General features: G+C 48.3%; 1 protein-coding gene across 1 annotated transcript in view; it reads left to right on the plus strand.

Moving 5' to 3' along the window:
* The window catches only part of FRAS1 (Fraser extracellular matrix complex subunit 1), a 146,072-nt gene that overhangs the window by 114,490 nt on the left and 17,809 nt on the right, over positions 1-13,773 (plus strand). Inside the window, exons 35-51 of the mRNA XM_032186222.1 lie at positions 722-853; positions 1,545-1,670; positions 2,254-2,501; positions 3,821-3,969; positions 4,385-4,547; positions 5,324-5,459; positions 5,680-5,870; positions 6,289-6,442; positions 6,815-7,078; positions 7,836-8,024; positions 8,347-8,466; positions 8,913-9,092; positions 9,596-9,720; positions 10,396-10,536; positions 11,143-11,370; positions 11,659-11,772; positions 13,043-13,193. Of these exons, the coding sequence (XP_032042113.1) occupies positions 722-853; positions 1,545-1,670; positions 2,254-2,501; positions 3,821-3,969; positions 4,385-4,547; positions 5,324-5,459; positions 5,680-5,870; positions 6,289-6,442; positions 6,815-7,078; positions 7,836-8,024; positions 8,347-8,466; positions 8,913-9,092; positions 9,596-9,720; positions 10,396-10,536; positions 11,143-11,370; positions 11,659-11,772; positions 13,043-13,193 (2,811 nt within the window). The remainder of the gene's footprint in view (positions 1-721; positions 854-1,544; positions 1,671-2,253; positions 2,502-3,820; positions 3,970-4,384; positions 4,548-5,323; positions 5,460-5,679; positions 5,871-6,288; positions 6,443-6,814; positions 7,079-7,835; positions 8,025-8,346; positions 8,467-8,912; positions 9,093-9,595; positions 9,721-10,395; positions 10,537-11,142; positions 11,371-11,658; positions 11,773-13,042; positions 13,194-13,773) is intronic.

Below are 13,773 nucleotides of genomic sequence, written 5' to 3' on the forward strand. Positions count from 1 at the left end.
TGGTTCTTTCCTGGCCAGAGCAGTTTTACTCCTTGTGCCCTTCACGGTGCCTGTTAGTCCTTGGCCTTTCCTCTCCTGCAGGCACATCTATGGGCACTCCGTAGGAATTTCTAGAAGTGCATGTGCCTGGAGAATACTCACTTATCTATGTCCCCAAGTGTTTTATAGAAGCCAAGATGCAGTTCAGTAGACAAACCTTTTTCAGTAGTTGTCTCAAATGTGTCCTAAAAGCCTCATGCATTCCTATTTTTCCTCCAGTGTGAACACCCAGTGGTTTGCTCTGCTTTTTTTTTTTTTTCTTTAATGTACTATGGAAACATTTCCACAATTAAATTGCTACTAATAAGCTGCTTGCTTACTTAATACATATTCCCCTTTCCATGTACTACCTAGCACAGGTTTGCAGTGATCCACTAGCAAAGAGAAGTGCATGCTCTGACTTACAAGTGCACCTGATACATACATGGAAGATAGTATGTACACATGCACAGGCTTATTCAAGTTACGATCATCATACTAAGATGAGTTAGGGACAAAGATAAAAAAAATACTTCTGGATATGTGTGGATTATGTTTTATGTCCATAGACAAAGGTGTAAATTGACAGGGTGGGAAGAAAGTCAGCAATGTGGGGTGGTGATGTGTAGAGAACAGTCAATTTCCAATGTGAGTCCCTGAAAGAACATCCCTACACTCAGGCGTGGTTTCTGTCTGTGCCTAGTGTCTGATGGAGAACACACGACCCCGGAGATGGTGTTTGTCATTCATTTGGTCTCTGCAGAGCAGCAGCCTCCAGTCTTTCAGATCACAGCTCCGTTCCTGGAGGTCAGCCAGGGGGGCAAGGCCACCATCGGTGAGTAGGGTGGAAAGGGTGAGGTGGCAGAGCTCTGCCTGAGGCACGCTGTTTACTTCCAGGAGGCCACGTGGATGGAGCAAGGGAGAGCTTTGGTCTCACGCACCTCTGTGCATTCAGCTAAGGAGCTGTGCTAGCGCAGGTGTGACAGGAGCCACTGAGAAAACTGTGCAGTGGTGCCTCAGACAAGTGTCTGAGCATGAGGCAGTGCTCCTTGGTGTGTGGTGTGTCCGTTCTGCGGCTGAGTCTTGGAGAGCATGATCAGGGACATACTGCTTCCTTATTTTTCCCCTCTTAAGTGCTGTTGCACTGATTTCTTTGTCAAAAGCCACTTTCTTGTGGTGTCAGGGGGTTTTCTGAGGCTTTTACAGATAGCTCCCTTCTATGTGAATGCATGCACATCTCATAAACTGAGGGTTTTTATAGCTGTCATGCTGGCAATACTGTGACTCGGGTGTGCAGTAAGTTCTTTGATACAACACCTGATCTAAACATTATCAGGGAACTACTTTTTTCCATGAAGTCAGTAAACCCTTGGGCTACAGATGCTCCAGAATTACTTGACTTTCCAGGTACTGATTAAATTAAAGCTTTTGGGCTCCATTCACAAAAACTGATCACCAAACCTAAGGAATATTGCCAGCGCAGTATCTGAGGGTGCTGAAGCCTGTGTTCTCTTTCCCTGGCACAGGGATCCAGTTGGCTGTGAGTGACACAGATACAGCTCCTGAGGGGCTCTTCTTTGAGCTGGTGAAGCCTCCCCGTCATGGCATTCTGCTCAAGCAGGGTGCAGGAGTGCAGGAGCACATGGGAGCAGGTGAGTGGAGAAGAAATACCCCTCAGTGCAGGGGAGGAGGTGAGCATGGGCCCGTCCACACAGCTGGTTCAGTTGGGCAGGAGGAGACGGGTGCCTCTGACAGAATTCAGTGTGTCAGTTGTTCAGCTGCGCTGCTCAAGCAGTCAAATACTTCTGTGGAGTTTTACTGTTGATTTTGGTGGCAGCAGTTTTCCAGTGTGTGATCAGATGAACAAATATTGTCTATAAGAAAGGAGTGCAAACAGAGATGTGGAGAGGGAAGCCTTATCTAGTTATGACAGGCATGAGCTTACAAAGCAGCTGGGAAGAAAGGAGGATCTGTGCACTTCCAGAGGAACTGTCACTGAAAGAGTCCCAAAGAGTGACAGTGTCTGGAAAACAGTTAAGGTTACAGCTTTTGCTTTGCCCTACATACATACTAAGTCTTTAATATATGTCTCCATAACTCACAGCTCAGTAAGTTTGGCATTAAATGCCAGGTAAGCACATGATTAAGTCTTTTGCTGAACTGGGGCCTTCCGCCATTTGAATTGGATTGGTGCTCTGAACGGTCTTCCTGACTCGTGCATTTCTTTTTGGGAAGGCGACACCTTCACCTACGAGGACGTCACTCGAAATGCTCTGCAGTACGTGCACGATGGCTCGTCGGCCGCAGAGGACAGCATGGAGATCTCTGTCACCGATGGTGTCACCACAGTGACCACAGTGCTGCGGGTGGAAGTGTCCCTGCCGGATAACAACGGCCCGCAGCTGGCCCCGGGCTGCTTGTTGGCAATCACCGTGGCTAGCAAAAGCTCCGTGACTCTCTCTCGATCGCACCTTGCTTATGTTGTAAGCTGTCATCTGTTTCTAAATGCGGTGAATGCTGGCAGCATCCCATTCCTAATCCCCCCGCAGACCCCTTGCCACCCACACCTCCCTGCCCTTAGTGTGGATTCTTGGCAAAGAGTTGAAGTTTTTGACTGTCTCCTGACTACGGCTGCCAAAATGGGGATAATAGACTCTTTCTTCCATCAGGGTTTTAAGACTATCCCTATTTGACTGGAATAGAGGTGAACTGCCATGCTAACATGAAAACTGAGTTAATCCCAGATTTTTCTATCAAAGAGACTTGCTAACAACACACATGGATTTGCTAGTTGATAATCCCTTGAAAATTTCTGCCCTCTCACCCCCTTCAGAAATTGCCTGCTGCTTTTTCTGCACACACTTGAGGGTTTGTTTTTTTTGAGCAACCCCAGATGCTGTGCTCCTTGTTAGCCTGGAGGTTGAGTCAGTGTTTGTGTGTTGTACGAGAGTCGTCCTGCTGGTGCAATTCAGGGAAAGGTGTTCTCCTTGTGGCTGATGCAGCTGCAGAGACACCAGCAGTGGATTTGGGGTATGCAGATGTGCTCTCCTTACGGAGGAGGCTGGAGAGATGACAGTGCACGTGTGAAGCTGGAGAGACCTCATGTAGTGGCTGTCAGCCAGATGGTTAGGGATCTGCAGGGAGTCAGGTAGGATAAGAAGGCAAATGAATGCTTTTCTTCCAAAGGATGTGTCTGGGTATAAGCCAGGGGTCTGTCCTGTTCTCCTTAGTAGGCAGAAGGCTGACAAGGGAGCTGTTCAGGTTTAATCTGCGGAAGAGAACCGTCACAAGCAAGAGGATTTCATTCCTGATCCATATACTTGAGAAAACCATTTCTGCCTTGGGTCTTATCTTTCAGGCAACCACAAAAAACTTTGGTAAGAAAGATGACACCTGAGCCATGAGATCATAGAGAGGTTGTACCCTGTGTAGTTAGAAAGAGCCAAGAATAGCTTTTAGTTTAATACAAAATTGGCCTTTGCAACGTCACTTCACGTTAACCTTTGTTTTACTAAGAACTGAATTTAGCTGTGTCTCTGTCTGAAGCATTGATGGGCAACAGTTACTGCCTCTGCCAGGTATCAGATAAATCCTGGCTCACTTTTTCTGGAGTCAGGGAAAGCATATTACATAAAGGGTCCAGTCCACTAGGAGGGTAATTTGAAAATAAAAATATCGGGCTTATCTCTGGGAAACTGCTTGATATATTTTCCTAAAAACCATTGTCTTTCTGTTTTTAGTGGAGGGAAACAAAAGCTAATCCAGTTCTGTGTTGGCTTTGTTATTTTTCCTTCATCTTTAGGACAGCAATTCTCCTGACTCAGCGATAAGAATCCAGTTAATATCTCTGCCCACATATGGCACCCTCTTACGGACGTCTGGCTCTCATGATGAAGAGCTGTCTAAGGTTTATAATTTCACCATGGAAGACATCAACAACCAGAGGATCAGGTATCAAATAGCTATTGTCCTTCAAGCCACGCCAGTTAAAAGCTCAGTGGGCTTTTCACAGGGAGCTCAGGGCTGTGTTATGCTAGTAAAATATATCAAAGATTTTTCTTCTTGGCTATTGTGTCCTGTGAGACTCCAGATGAGAGCTTTTCGTGTACAGAGTTAGGTATTTATGTGTGGCTGAAATGCCAGTAGTTGGTGTGCCTTTAAATTAGGAATTTTTTTTGTCTCAATGTCATGGAGATAATTAGGGTAGGCAACATGAAAAATGGTGGTTTAAAAGTGCTCAAGGAATGAGTGAAGTTGGGAACTGGATTACCACCTCTTCTTGAATTCGTCTCTAAAGGCAGGGAGGAGGCGTTTTTACCTGGCTGTCAGCGAGACTCCCTGACACAGCTTGTGCTTTGGCTTCCAGTTACTCCACCGTATTTGAGACCAGCAATCAGCCAGTTACTGACACCTTCCACTTTGCTGTTTTTGATGCTGACAATAACCGGCTCGACAGGCAGATGTTTACCATCACTATCACCTCAGCCCAGACGGTGCCGTCGCTCATTGCCTTCGCTGACCATATCACTGTAAGTGGCCACCCAGGGGACTGGGAACAGTGACAAGAAGGTCTTCCGTGGGGGGAATTGAACGGTTCTCCTGGACTGAAGGCAAATCACTGTAGAAACGTGGTGCTACACACACAGTCCTTTGAGTGCTAAGAGTCAATAAATTACCTGGAGGCCGGAGGGGACTGACAGTACTGCTGCGTCCCCAAACCTCACCTGCTCACATCCGTTCTAGTCAGGAGCTAGCTTCTCCCTGGGGTGTCCCATTGATGTCAGTGGAACAAGTCTGACTTACTCCTGTTTAATATTTGGCCCCTTCTTTCACCAGCTTGTATTTAAAAGATGAGCAGAAGATGAGTCTGAAAGCATCTGGTGCTTTGGGCTGATGCAAAACATTTCAGACTCCTTATCAAAGCCTTTTGAAGTCATTTCCCTCTTTTTTCAGCTTTGCATTCAACCTCCCTTGCCTTCAAAAGGTTCCCCTCCACCAGAAAAGCAGATTTTGCCTTCCAAGAGGTCAGCGTGACTCTGCCAGTTCTCTTCTTCCCCTGATAAAGCACTCACAGGCTCCTCTTTAGGGCCAGGCAGGCTTTGTTCTTCGCATCCCACTTTACCTCCCAGCAGATTTCATACTTAACAGATTTGGGGGAGGGTGGGACAAGACTTCAGAGAAACGAGAGCACTGTGAGGACCAGGGAAGCCTCCTCCACGGAGTGATGCGGCAGGCTTGTTCAGTAACGATTCGCGTGGTGCTGTGCGCAGTGGCTGTACTTCTGTTGTATCTTTTTGTTTTCCAGGTGGATGAGGGAGGCAGGGTCCCGCTGCTGGCTCATCACCACTTAGCTGCAGATTATGATACTGCTGCCAAGGAAGACCTGAGGGTCACGGTTATCACTCTGCCCATGTATGGCTACATTGAAAACACCAAGACAGGTAAACGGGGCACTGAGGACTGCAGCTTTCCTAATGTCTGCTCTAATGCAGCAGGTGGACCTACTGCTGCTACAAAGGTCACAAGATGAGTGGAAACCATGTTATAGGAGTGAACCTTCTGCATCCTTCAGTGTGCCATTCCTCTCTTAATGCTGCTGCTTTTATTTTTAGTTTGTCTGTGAGCTGAACGTCCTTTCACCAGAGGCATTCTGTTGTGCAGGTGAGAGTTTCGGGCCGCAGGGCGCTGTGACCACAGACGCCTCCTTTTCCGTTCAAGACGTCCTAGAGAGCAGCATTTACTACTTCCAGAGCGTCCATGAGAGCATCGAGCCGACAAGTGATGTTTTCAGCTTCTACGTGAGCGATGGCTTCAGCCAGTCTGAAGTGCACAGCATGAACATCACCATCCAGGTGTGCCCGTGCTCTCTGGCTGTCAGAGCCCTCTCTGACACAGACACTTGGCTCTTAAAGTGCAGCTCCCTCGAACCGTGAGCTTTCCTCACACCTTTGTAATGCATGGGAAGTGGATTGAAGAGAGTTTCCTTCCTCCTGTCTGTTTCCTTCCCCTAGTACAGGGCCATAATTCCCCTGTCACACCACAGAGTAGTTGTGCATTGCAGCCTCTTCTCCAGGGCTTATTTCTCGGCTTCCTTCTCCCTCTTAGAAGCCTCCACAGTGCTGGAGAGATTTGGAAAGACCTATGTAGTTCATGCATTGGTACCAGCAGCAGTACTGTCATTTGGGAGCTTGTATTTCATTCAGGTAGGCAGCAGTCATTTCCCCTGGGCCATTTCCCTTTTCTGACTGTGTCCCCTTGGGATCTGTGCAGCGGCAGAACGACGAGCCCCCAAAGATGGTGCTGGAGCCTGTCAGGGTGCACGAGAGCTCAGGTGTGGTCGTTACCAACGCCTCCCTCAACCTGCAGGACTTGGACACCCAGAACAGTGAGCTCGTCATCGTGGTTACCAAAAGTCCTGACCATGGTAAGTCCTGACACAGTGGGGTTGGAGCAGGGACATCTGTCTGTGCATCTGTGTGTGTGTGTCTAATACCCCTGATGTGAGAGAGAAGCCTGGCATGTTTGTATAAGGCACGTTTAGTCAGTGTTTGGAGCAGCAATTGTGCTTCAGGGCAGACCTGTTCTTTGAGGGTTTTTCCTATTTGAGAGGGAAAAGGGGGACTGCACCCATTTCCTTGGGAAGTTCCCTTTTGTGTTACCCTGTTTGCTAAACTAGCGGGGGCTGTGTGCCATTTTTCAGATCTCACGTATGTAGTCAAGTTCTTAGCAGTTTCCTCAGTTCTTCCAGCAAGGCCACATCCGCTCCCATGATTTTCGTGCATCTCTCATTTGTCAGGTCATCTTCGCAGGAGGAAGACTGCTGCAGAGCCCCCAGAGCACGGCCGTGTGCTGCCTCTGGGCTCGTCCTTCACCTACCAGGACATTCTGGATGAGCTGATCGTTTATACTCAGAGCGGTGCGGCAGCGCAGACCGACGAGTTTGGCTTCTCCATCACGGATGGCCTCTACACGCAGACGGGGAGGCTGCAGTTCTCCATGGAGCTGCCAAAGCAGCAGCTACCCACGCTGGCTGTCAACAGGGGCCTGCAGCTCCCTGCTGGTATGGGGAGGGGGCAGAATGGTATCGCTTGTTCAGGCAGCCCCCTGGGAGACACTTGTCATCTCCCACTGAGTGTAATTTCAAGGTGGAGGTGTGTGCTTTTACCTCTGATTTGACTGGGAAGGTCTTTTAAAAATGATCTTCTCCTCGTAGGATCAATGGTCTGTTGCAAGGGAAGTGGGCAGGGGAAAAATAATCATAGGCAGAGATATTTTCATGTTATTGCAGGAGGGGATGCTGTAGTTAAGCACTGCCTCCCCAAAACAAATGTACAGTCTAGGGTTTTCTGTCTGTTAGTTGGGAAGGGACACGTGTTAGAGCACCTAACCGCAGCCCTGACAGACAGCTGCTGTCCGAGCCTGCTCACCTCTCAGAAACTTGCCCTGCACTCAGCTTGATTTCACATTTCTGAAAATGTGGCAGCTCTAGATAAGCTGTGATGGCTCTGTGCAGGGCTGTTAAGAAGTATGCGAGGTTGAAAACCACTCTGCCATGCCAGTAAAATGCCCACACAGTTTTTAGCCCTGTGCTCCCCAGAATGCTGATGGAGGCTCTGGACAAGCCAAGTCCTCATAGATGAGCCCTCTGCTTGTTTTACTTGTGGTGGAGTTCTCCTTTCCCCCCTGGAATTGCATCTTCCTTGGTTGTGTAAAACAGGACCTCACCTACTATTTATAGGCTATCTAGTCCAGTCTAGACAAGTCACTCGGCTGGGTTGGCTGAAGCTGTTTGTGAGCTTTTTTGTTCTCTGGCCCAGGCTCTGCAGCACACCTCACAGCTCAGCACTTGAAAGCAGCAGCTCCTTATCCAGATGACACAATGATCAGATTTGTCATGAAGAAGGACCCCAGCGTGGGCCGTCTGCAGCTGACTACTACTGATAATCCAGTCCAGATCTCTGTCAAAGGACCTGTCAAAAGTTTCACCCAGGCTGATATAAATAAAGGTGAGGATGCCTGACTTCAGATAATCATGGCAAGTAAAAAGTGGCCATATCTTTTTGAGAGGGGAAGGATGATTTGAAGCAGGGAAGGGAGAGGGAAAGAAGTAAGAAGATAAAGTTGTTATGGTAGAGGAGAAACACGTCACTAAGGAAGTGTTAAAAAATCTCTCTCAGCAGGAGAGAAAAAAATAAAGAGAAAAAGTAATGAAACCCAAGTCCAGGAGCTGCAAGTCTCTTGACTTACAGTGCCAGCCTGGTTCCAAACTAGGAATTAAATGAAGTTGCCTGTAATAAACCACGTCTTTCCTCCTGTCCCTCTCTCCAGGGCAAGTGGTATACAGTCACAAGAAGGGAGATCCTGATGGAAATTTTGCCTTCACCTTTGATGTGATCGATGCAGATGGCAACAAACTGATGGACCAGGTTTTTTATATTCGTATTTTAGGTAAATTATAGTGCTGAAGTTATGTTATTATTGCTGCAAAGCTCAGGCCTTCATAGATTTCCATCCCACATGTACAGCAAGTTAAGATGTAATTCTTGAGATGTGGTATTTACTCTCTGTTAATTCCAAGGCCTTTGAAACTTGGGGTATGGGGAGAGTTTGAGGAGGTAAAGATTAGCTCTTTGGCTTCTGACAAACTTGCTGAAAAAGACAGAAAAATTCTCCCATACTGTCTAGATTGTCTTAAGACATTTCTGCCCTCTCCATTGATCACAAGACCCAGCATACTCATTTTGGAATTCCCAGTCTGGGAGGGTTCCTTTCAGAGGAGGGCGTTCGTGCACCTGTTGTCTTTTGCTCGAGCACAAATACCCAGTGGGAATAACACGAAGGGAAGGAGGGGGACCATCTCCTAACTCAGCCTGCTTTGTATTTAACCCTTTCAGAGGACAGATTTCCCCCTTCCATCACTGCTAACAAAGGGCTGGTCTTGGATGAGAACTCAGCAAAGAAGATCACAACCCTGCAGCTCTCTGCCACCGACCAGGACAGCGAGCCAGCCCAGCTCCAGTACAGGCTCACCAAGCAGCCGCAGCTGGGGCACCTGGAGCACGCGGCCTCCCCAGGTTAGCAGGAGAGCATTTTGCTTGGCTGGGTGCTCCTAGCAGCAAAGCTCCAGCAGGGCTTTTGAGCCACCCACCCTGGTGAAGAGTTACTTCTAGTCCCCCTCTTGGCCACCGTGTCCCTTGATCGATAAACTCCGGCCTCATCTCGCAGCTGGGCTTTGCAGAAAGGAAGGGGACTAACCAGTGAGTTGTTACAGAATGAAGCTACGTGGTGGTGTGATGGATATGCTAGATGATGAAGTCTGGTAGTTCAGAAAGTTTTTGGTCAATCCTGTGAAACTCAGAAAAGAATTACATGCAAACGTGATCTGAATTTTAGAGTTGCCTTGAACGCCCCATTATCCACTAGCAGTATGAGCGTCGCACTCCTCCCTTCTGAGTTGGTCTAACTCTATACTGTCATGTCATATGCTCCTCTTATTTAGATTATGCTCGCCATGTCCAGCTCCCTGTATTTTACCTCTTTCTGTAGCCCATTTTCCCCTATTGTTGTTTTTTTCTAGGGACAAGAATTAGTTCTTTCAGCCAGGCAGACTTGGCCTCTCGCAGCATCCAGTATGTCCACACAAGTGATGTTGAAAAGCATGCAGATGCCTTCACCTTTTCTGTGTCTGATGGGACAAACGAGGTAGGTCGCAGCACATTTTTTCCCCTGAGTCAGAGCAGGCTTTTTGATTCCATAGGATACGCTGGGAATCAGTTTTCTTCGTGTGCTTTCGAGGGAGAGCTACATATAGCAAAGGAAAGGAAAAAAAAGCCGTATCTCAGCTTGTAATTTGGAAGGTGGTTACCCTGTACTTCCTCTGCTGCAAGAGATGTTATGTACCACAGGGAAGGGGGAGCTACCTGAGGTGTAAGCTCATGAGACTGGTTTACCAAGATTTCAGTGTCTGTTTTTTATCTGTTTACCAATTGGTCCTGGAGATCAGCTTTGATTCACTGCACTGATAAAGTGCCAGAAGTACTGTTAGACCCTTGAGAAATGTCTCCTTCCTGCCTTCTGAAAGGGAGAAATCATGGCTACAAATAGAGAGGTAACAACAAGGTAGAGTGAGCAGTGGAGGTAGAAGTGCGTTTCCATAAATGTGCCAGAAAGAGGAAGAAGAAATTCGTGCAGAAGGATAGAAGAGCCGTATTTACAGGATCTGAGCTTAGAAGCTCTTGTTGATTTACTAAACAAGTCCAAAATGAAGTGACCTAAGCTTAGTGGATCACTGTGGTCTCCTCATAGTGTTACCATTTCAGTGGAGTTGTGCTTCTGGTAGGCTGAATTCACTGAGAGAGGCTTTTTCTCCTGTCCCAGGTGAGCCAGACGTTTGACATCACCATAAACCCCGTGGATGACTCCTTACCTGTAGTGCAAAGCCTGGGGATGAGAGTTCAGGAAGGTGTGAGAAAAACCATCACAGAGTTTGAGCTTAAAGCAACAGATGCTGACACAGAGGTAAGGCAGCACTCCCCTTTGCCTCCTCTCTCCCTTTTTCTGTTGCACATCTGGCCTATCAGAAAAATGGGCTTGTGTTCAAAGAAAGAGATTATACTGAGTGTCATCCCCCCCTGCACATACCCTGTCTGATCACAGCTTCAAACAAACCGCTTGTGGGAGGCCTGGCTTGTATATAAATAGATGAACGAATGTTTGAGCAAAGCAAAGCCCTGGCTTGAGAAACACGTACTTCATCTGGGATGTCTCTGAGACACACAAACAACAAACCTGCATGAAAAATGGTTAGAAGTTGTCATCAGAGCAAACCTTTGCCCTGTCCCACCTTCCCTCTGAACACTGTGGATTTGACATGAGCTGAGGTCTTGATACTGCATTTATGCTTGGCACAGATGAAAATGGCATTTCCTCCTACTCCTCCTGGGTCTGGCTTTTTTGAGAGACGAGGACAGGCAGGGCTCATGGTGAATCAATCCAGTGTGCAGTGCTGCCTGCCAGCCACTGACTAGGAAGACTGGGTGCAGAGAGTCCTTCCCCAGGGCTGTAGGGACCTTCCTGACCTGGTCCTGAAGTTGTAGTTGGTGCCACCCTGTCTCCTTGGTGCAGGCTGAGTCAATTACGTTCACGGTCGTGCACCCCCCTCGCCACGGCCTGATCGAGCGCAGCAACAGTGGGCAGCGCTACCACCCCACCACCACCTTCACCATGGAGGACGTCTACCAGAGCCGCATCAGCTACAGTCACGACGGCAGCAACTCGCTGAAGGATCGCTTCGCTTTCACCGTGTCCGACGGGACCAACCCCTTCTTCATTGTGGAAGAAGGAGGGAAGAAGGTAAGCGGACAGAGAGGGAGGCAAGAGAGACCACGGAACCAGGTGGTTGGAGGCTGCCTCCTCTCAGAGGAGGGAGACTTGGCTGCTGTTGCTCCACTGAAGATAGGGGCTCAGTATTCTTGGCTGTGTGATGCCATGTGCTTGGTCAGTGGCGTAATGGCAAACTTCATGCCTGCAAACTTGCCCCAGGACCTTGATCCTAACCGATCTGACGGGAGCAAGGCTGATAATGTGGTGGCCAAGGCTCTGACTCCCAAAGTAGCGTCCATCTCTCTGACCTTTGCTCAGGTTGTGACAGCCGCACCGCAGCGCTTCAAAGTGGACATTCTCCCTGTGGATGATGGGACACCCAGGGTTGTCACCAACCTGGGTTTGCAGTGGCTGGAGTACATGGACGGCAAGGTAACTGGTTGTCTGGGTTTGGATTAGATTGTTTCTCAGGCTGTTCCAGAAGAAGTGGCTTCACAGGATGAACCTGGGTGATCCTTCAGCATTTTGAGTTCTGTGATAGACCGCAGGTGCCCCTTTGAGCTCATGGAGCATCTTGGAAAAGACAGAGGTGTGCAGGGATGCCTGCACTGCAGCTCAGCTAATCCAGGCAGTGTGGCTCCAGGGCACAAAATTGCTTCCTTCCCTTCCATCAGCAGGACCACCATTCTGGCTCTTTTTGGCTCTTGCACGAGCTGTCCAGCTCAGTACAGCTCCTGCCCACCTCGTGGGACAGCGGTGTCCTGCCCCTCGCCCTCCTTCCCCAGGCAATGCGTTTTCAGTTTTGCTGATGGCAGAGAAGCCTTGCTTATGTGCTGCAGCAGCCACAGGAGAGATGTACGGCTCCCAAAGAAACATGGTACAGGGTTTTCTTGCCATGATAGGCCTTTGTTTTGCTGAAGTCTAAACAAAACCCCAGGGAGTGATATCTCATGCTCATTTTTGAGGACCCAGCATTAACAGCAAAGAAGTACTTCGGTTCTTCCCCAGAAAAAGGATTTGGAAAGCACGGTATTAAGAAATTGTATTAAGAAGTAGCTACCTCAGCTCAAATTCCTGACTTTGGAAAAAGCACTCCTGCAGCCTCAGGCAGTTTAATTCTTTCTCTCGTTTTCTGCCACTTTTAAAGATGTTTTCTTTTTAGAGAGAAAGCAAAAATGGGGTGGAAATGAGGCACATCTGTGTGAGGTCATTTGAAAGAGGATTAGTACAAGCTCACTAAAGCAGCATGAACTGTCGTGAGTGCAACCTTAAACTTCAGGCTGTTTGCAAAAAATTTTGGCAAAGCCAGGGCTCACCTGAGCATCAGCCCAGTTCATGGAGTGGTTTCCAGGTGAACCAAGGTTTGTCGTATCTTCTAGCCCCACCTAGGTAGGGCTCAGCAGTGTGCTCTGAATTCGCTTTTCTTTTAGCCCCTCTCCTCCCACCATTTTTTTTAATTAAACCATATCTGAGACAGAATTTGAATCCTTCCCGTGCTGTCAAACATGATGAGGGACATACCTCAGGCTCCGCAGCCTCTGGGTGTTCACAGGGCCACTCTGTGCCACGTGCTCTTCAACAGCCCAGCTTCTCCCTCGTGGGACTGTGGCAGAGGAGTGGTTGGATTTGGGGATGAATAATCAATCAGATTTGCACTGCTGGATCTCCAGAGTTTAACTCCCTCATTTTGGCTTTAATCCAGGCAACCAATCTGATCACCAAGAAGGAATTATTAACGACAGATCCCGACACAGAGGACAAACAGCTGATCTATGAGATAACGAACGGTCCCAGAAATGGTTATGTGGAACACAAGCTGAAGCCAGGAACAGCGGTGACCACCTTTACTCAGGGTATGGAAGATGAGCTTTATTTTGTTGCTTTTTGCCTTCAGCTGCTTCATGGTGTTAAGGTAGCCTGTGTGAGGGGGAAAAAATGGTGGGAGGAGCGAAGACAAGGGGCAAAATCTTATCCAGAACTTCCCTGACTTCAGGGGAGTCTTATACTGCCCAGTCAGGAGAGTGTTGCTCTTTTGGAATCTCAAAGGTGTGTCCCAAAGTAAGAAGTGAACTTTACTGTTGATTGCAGAAAGCCTGTAGGGGTTTTTTTGATGCCGACCTGTGTCCTGTTGTGTGCCCTGTTTCTCCAGACTTGTTAGAGCTAGAGATTTGGCTTGGGACAATACAGAGCAGTGCAGATTTTGCACATGGATCTAATAATCCTAAGGTCTGGGAGATGTTTCTCCAGTACCGCAGAGTAATCAGCATGTAGAAACTTCACTCCTCCAGGACCATGGGGCCCTCTATTAGCAACACGAGGTGAGGCAGTAACTCTGCTTCCTGCGCCCCTCTGCTCTTTCTGCTTGCTGCCTCCAGAGTGCCCCAGGCAGGCTGAGAGTGAGGTGGGAGCACAGCCTTCAGCATTTCTGCTGCT

The sequence above is a fragment of the Aythya fuligula genome, chromosome 4, assembly GCF_009819795.1.
Source record: "Aythya fuligula isolate bAytFul2 chromosome 4, bAytFul2.pri, whole genome shotgun sequence".
Classification (NCBI taxonomy): domain Eukaryota; kingdom Metazoa; phylum Chordata; class Aves; order Anseriformes; family Anatidae; genus Aythya; species Aythya fuligula.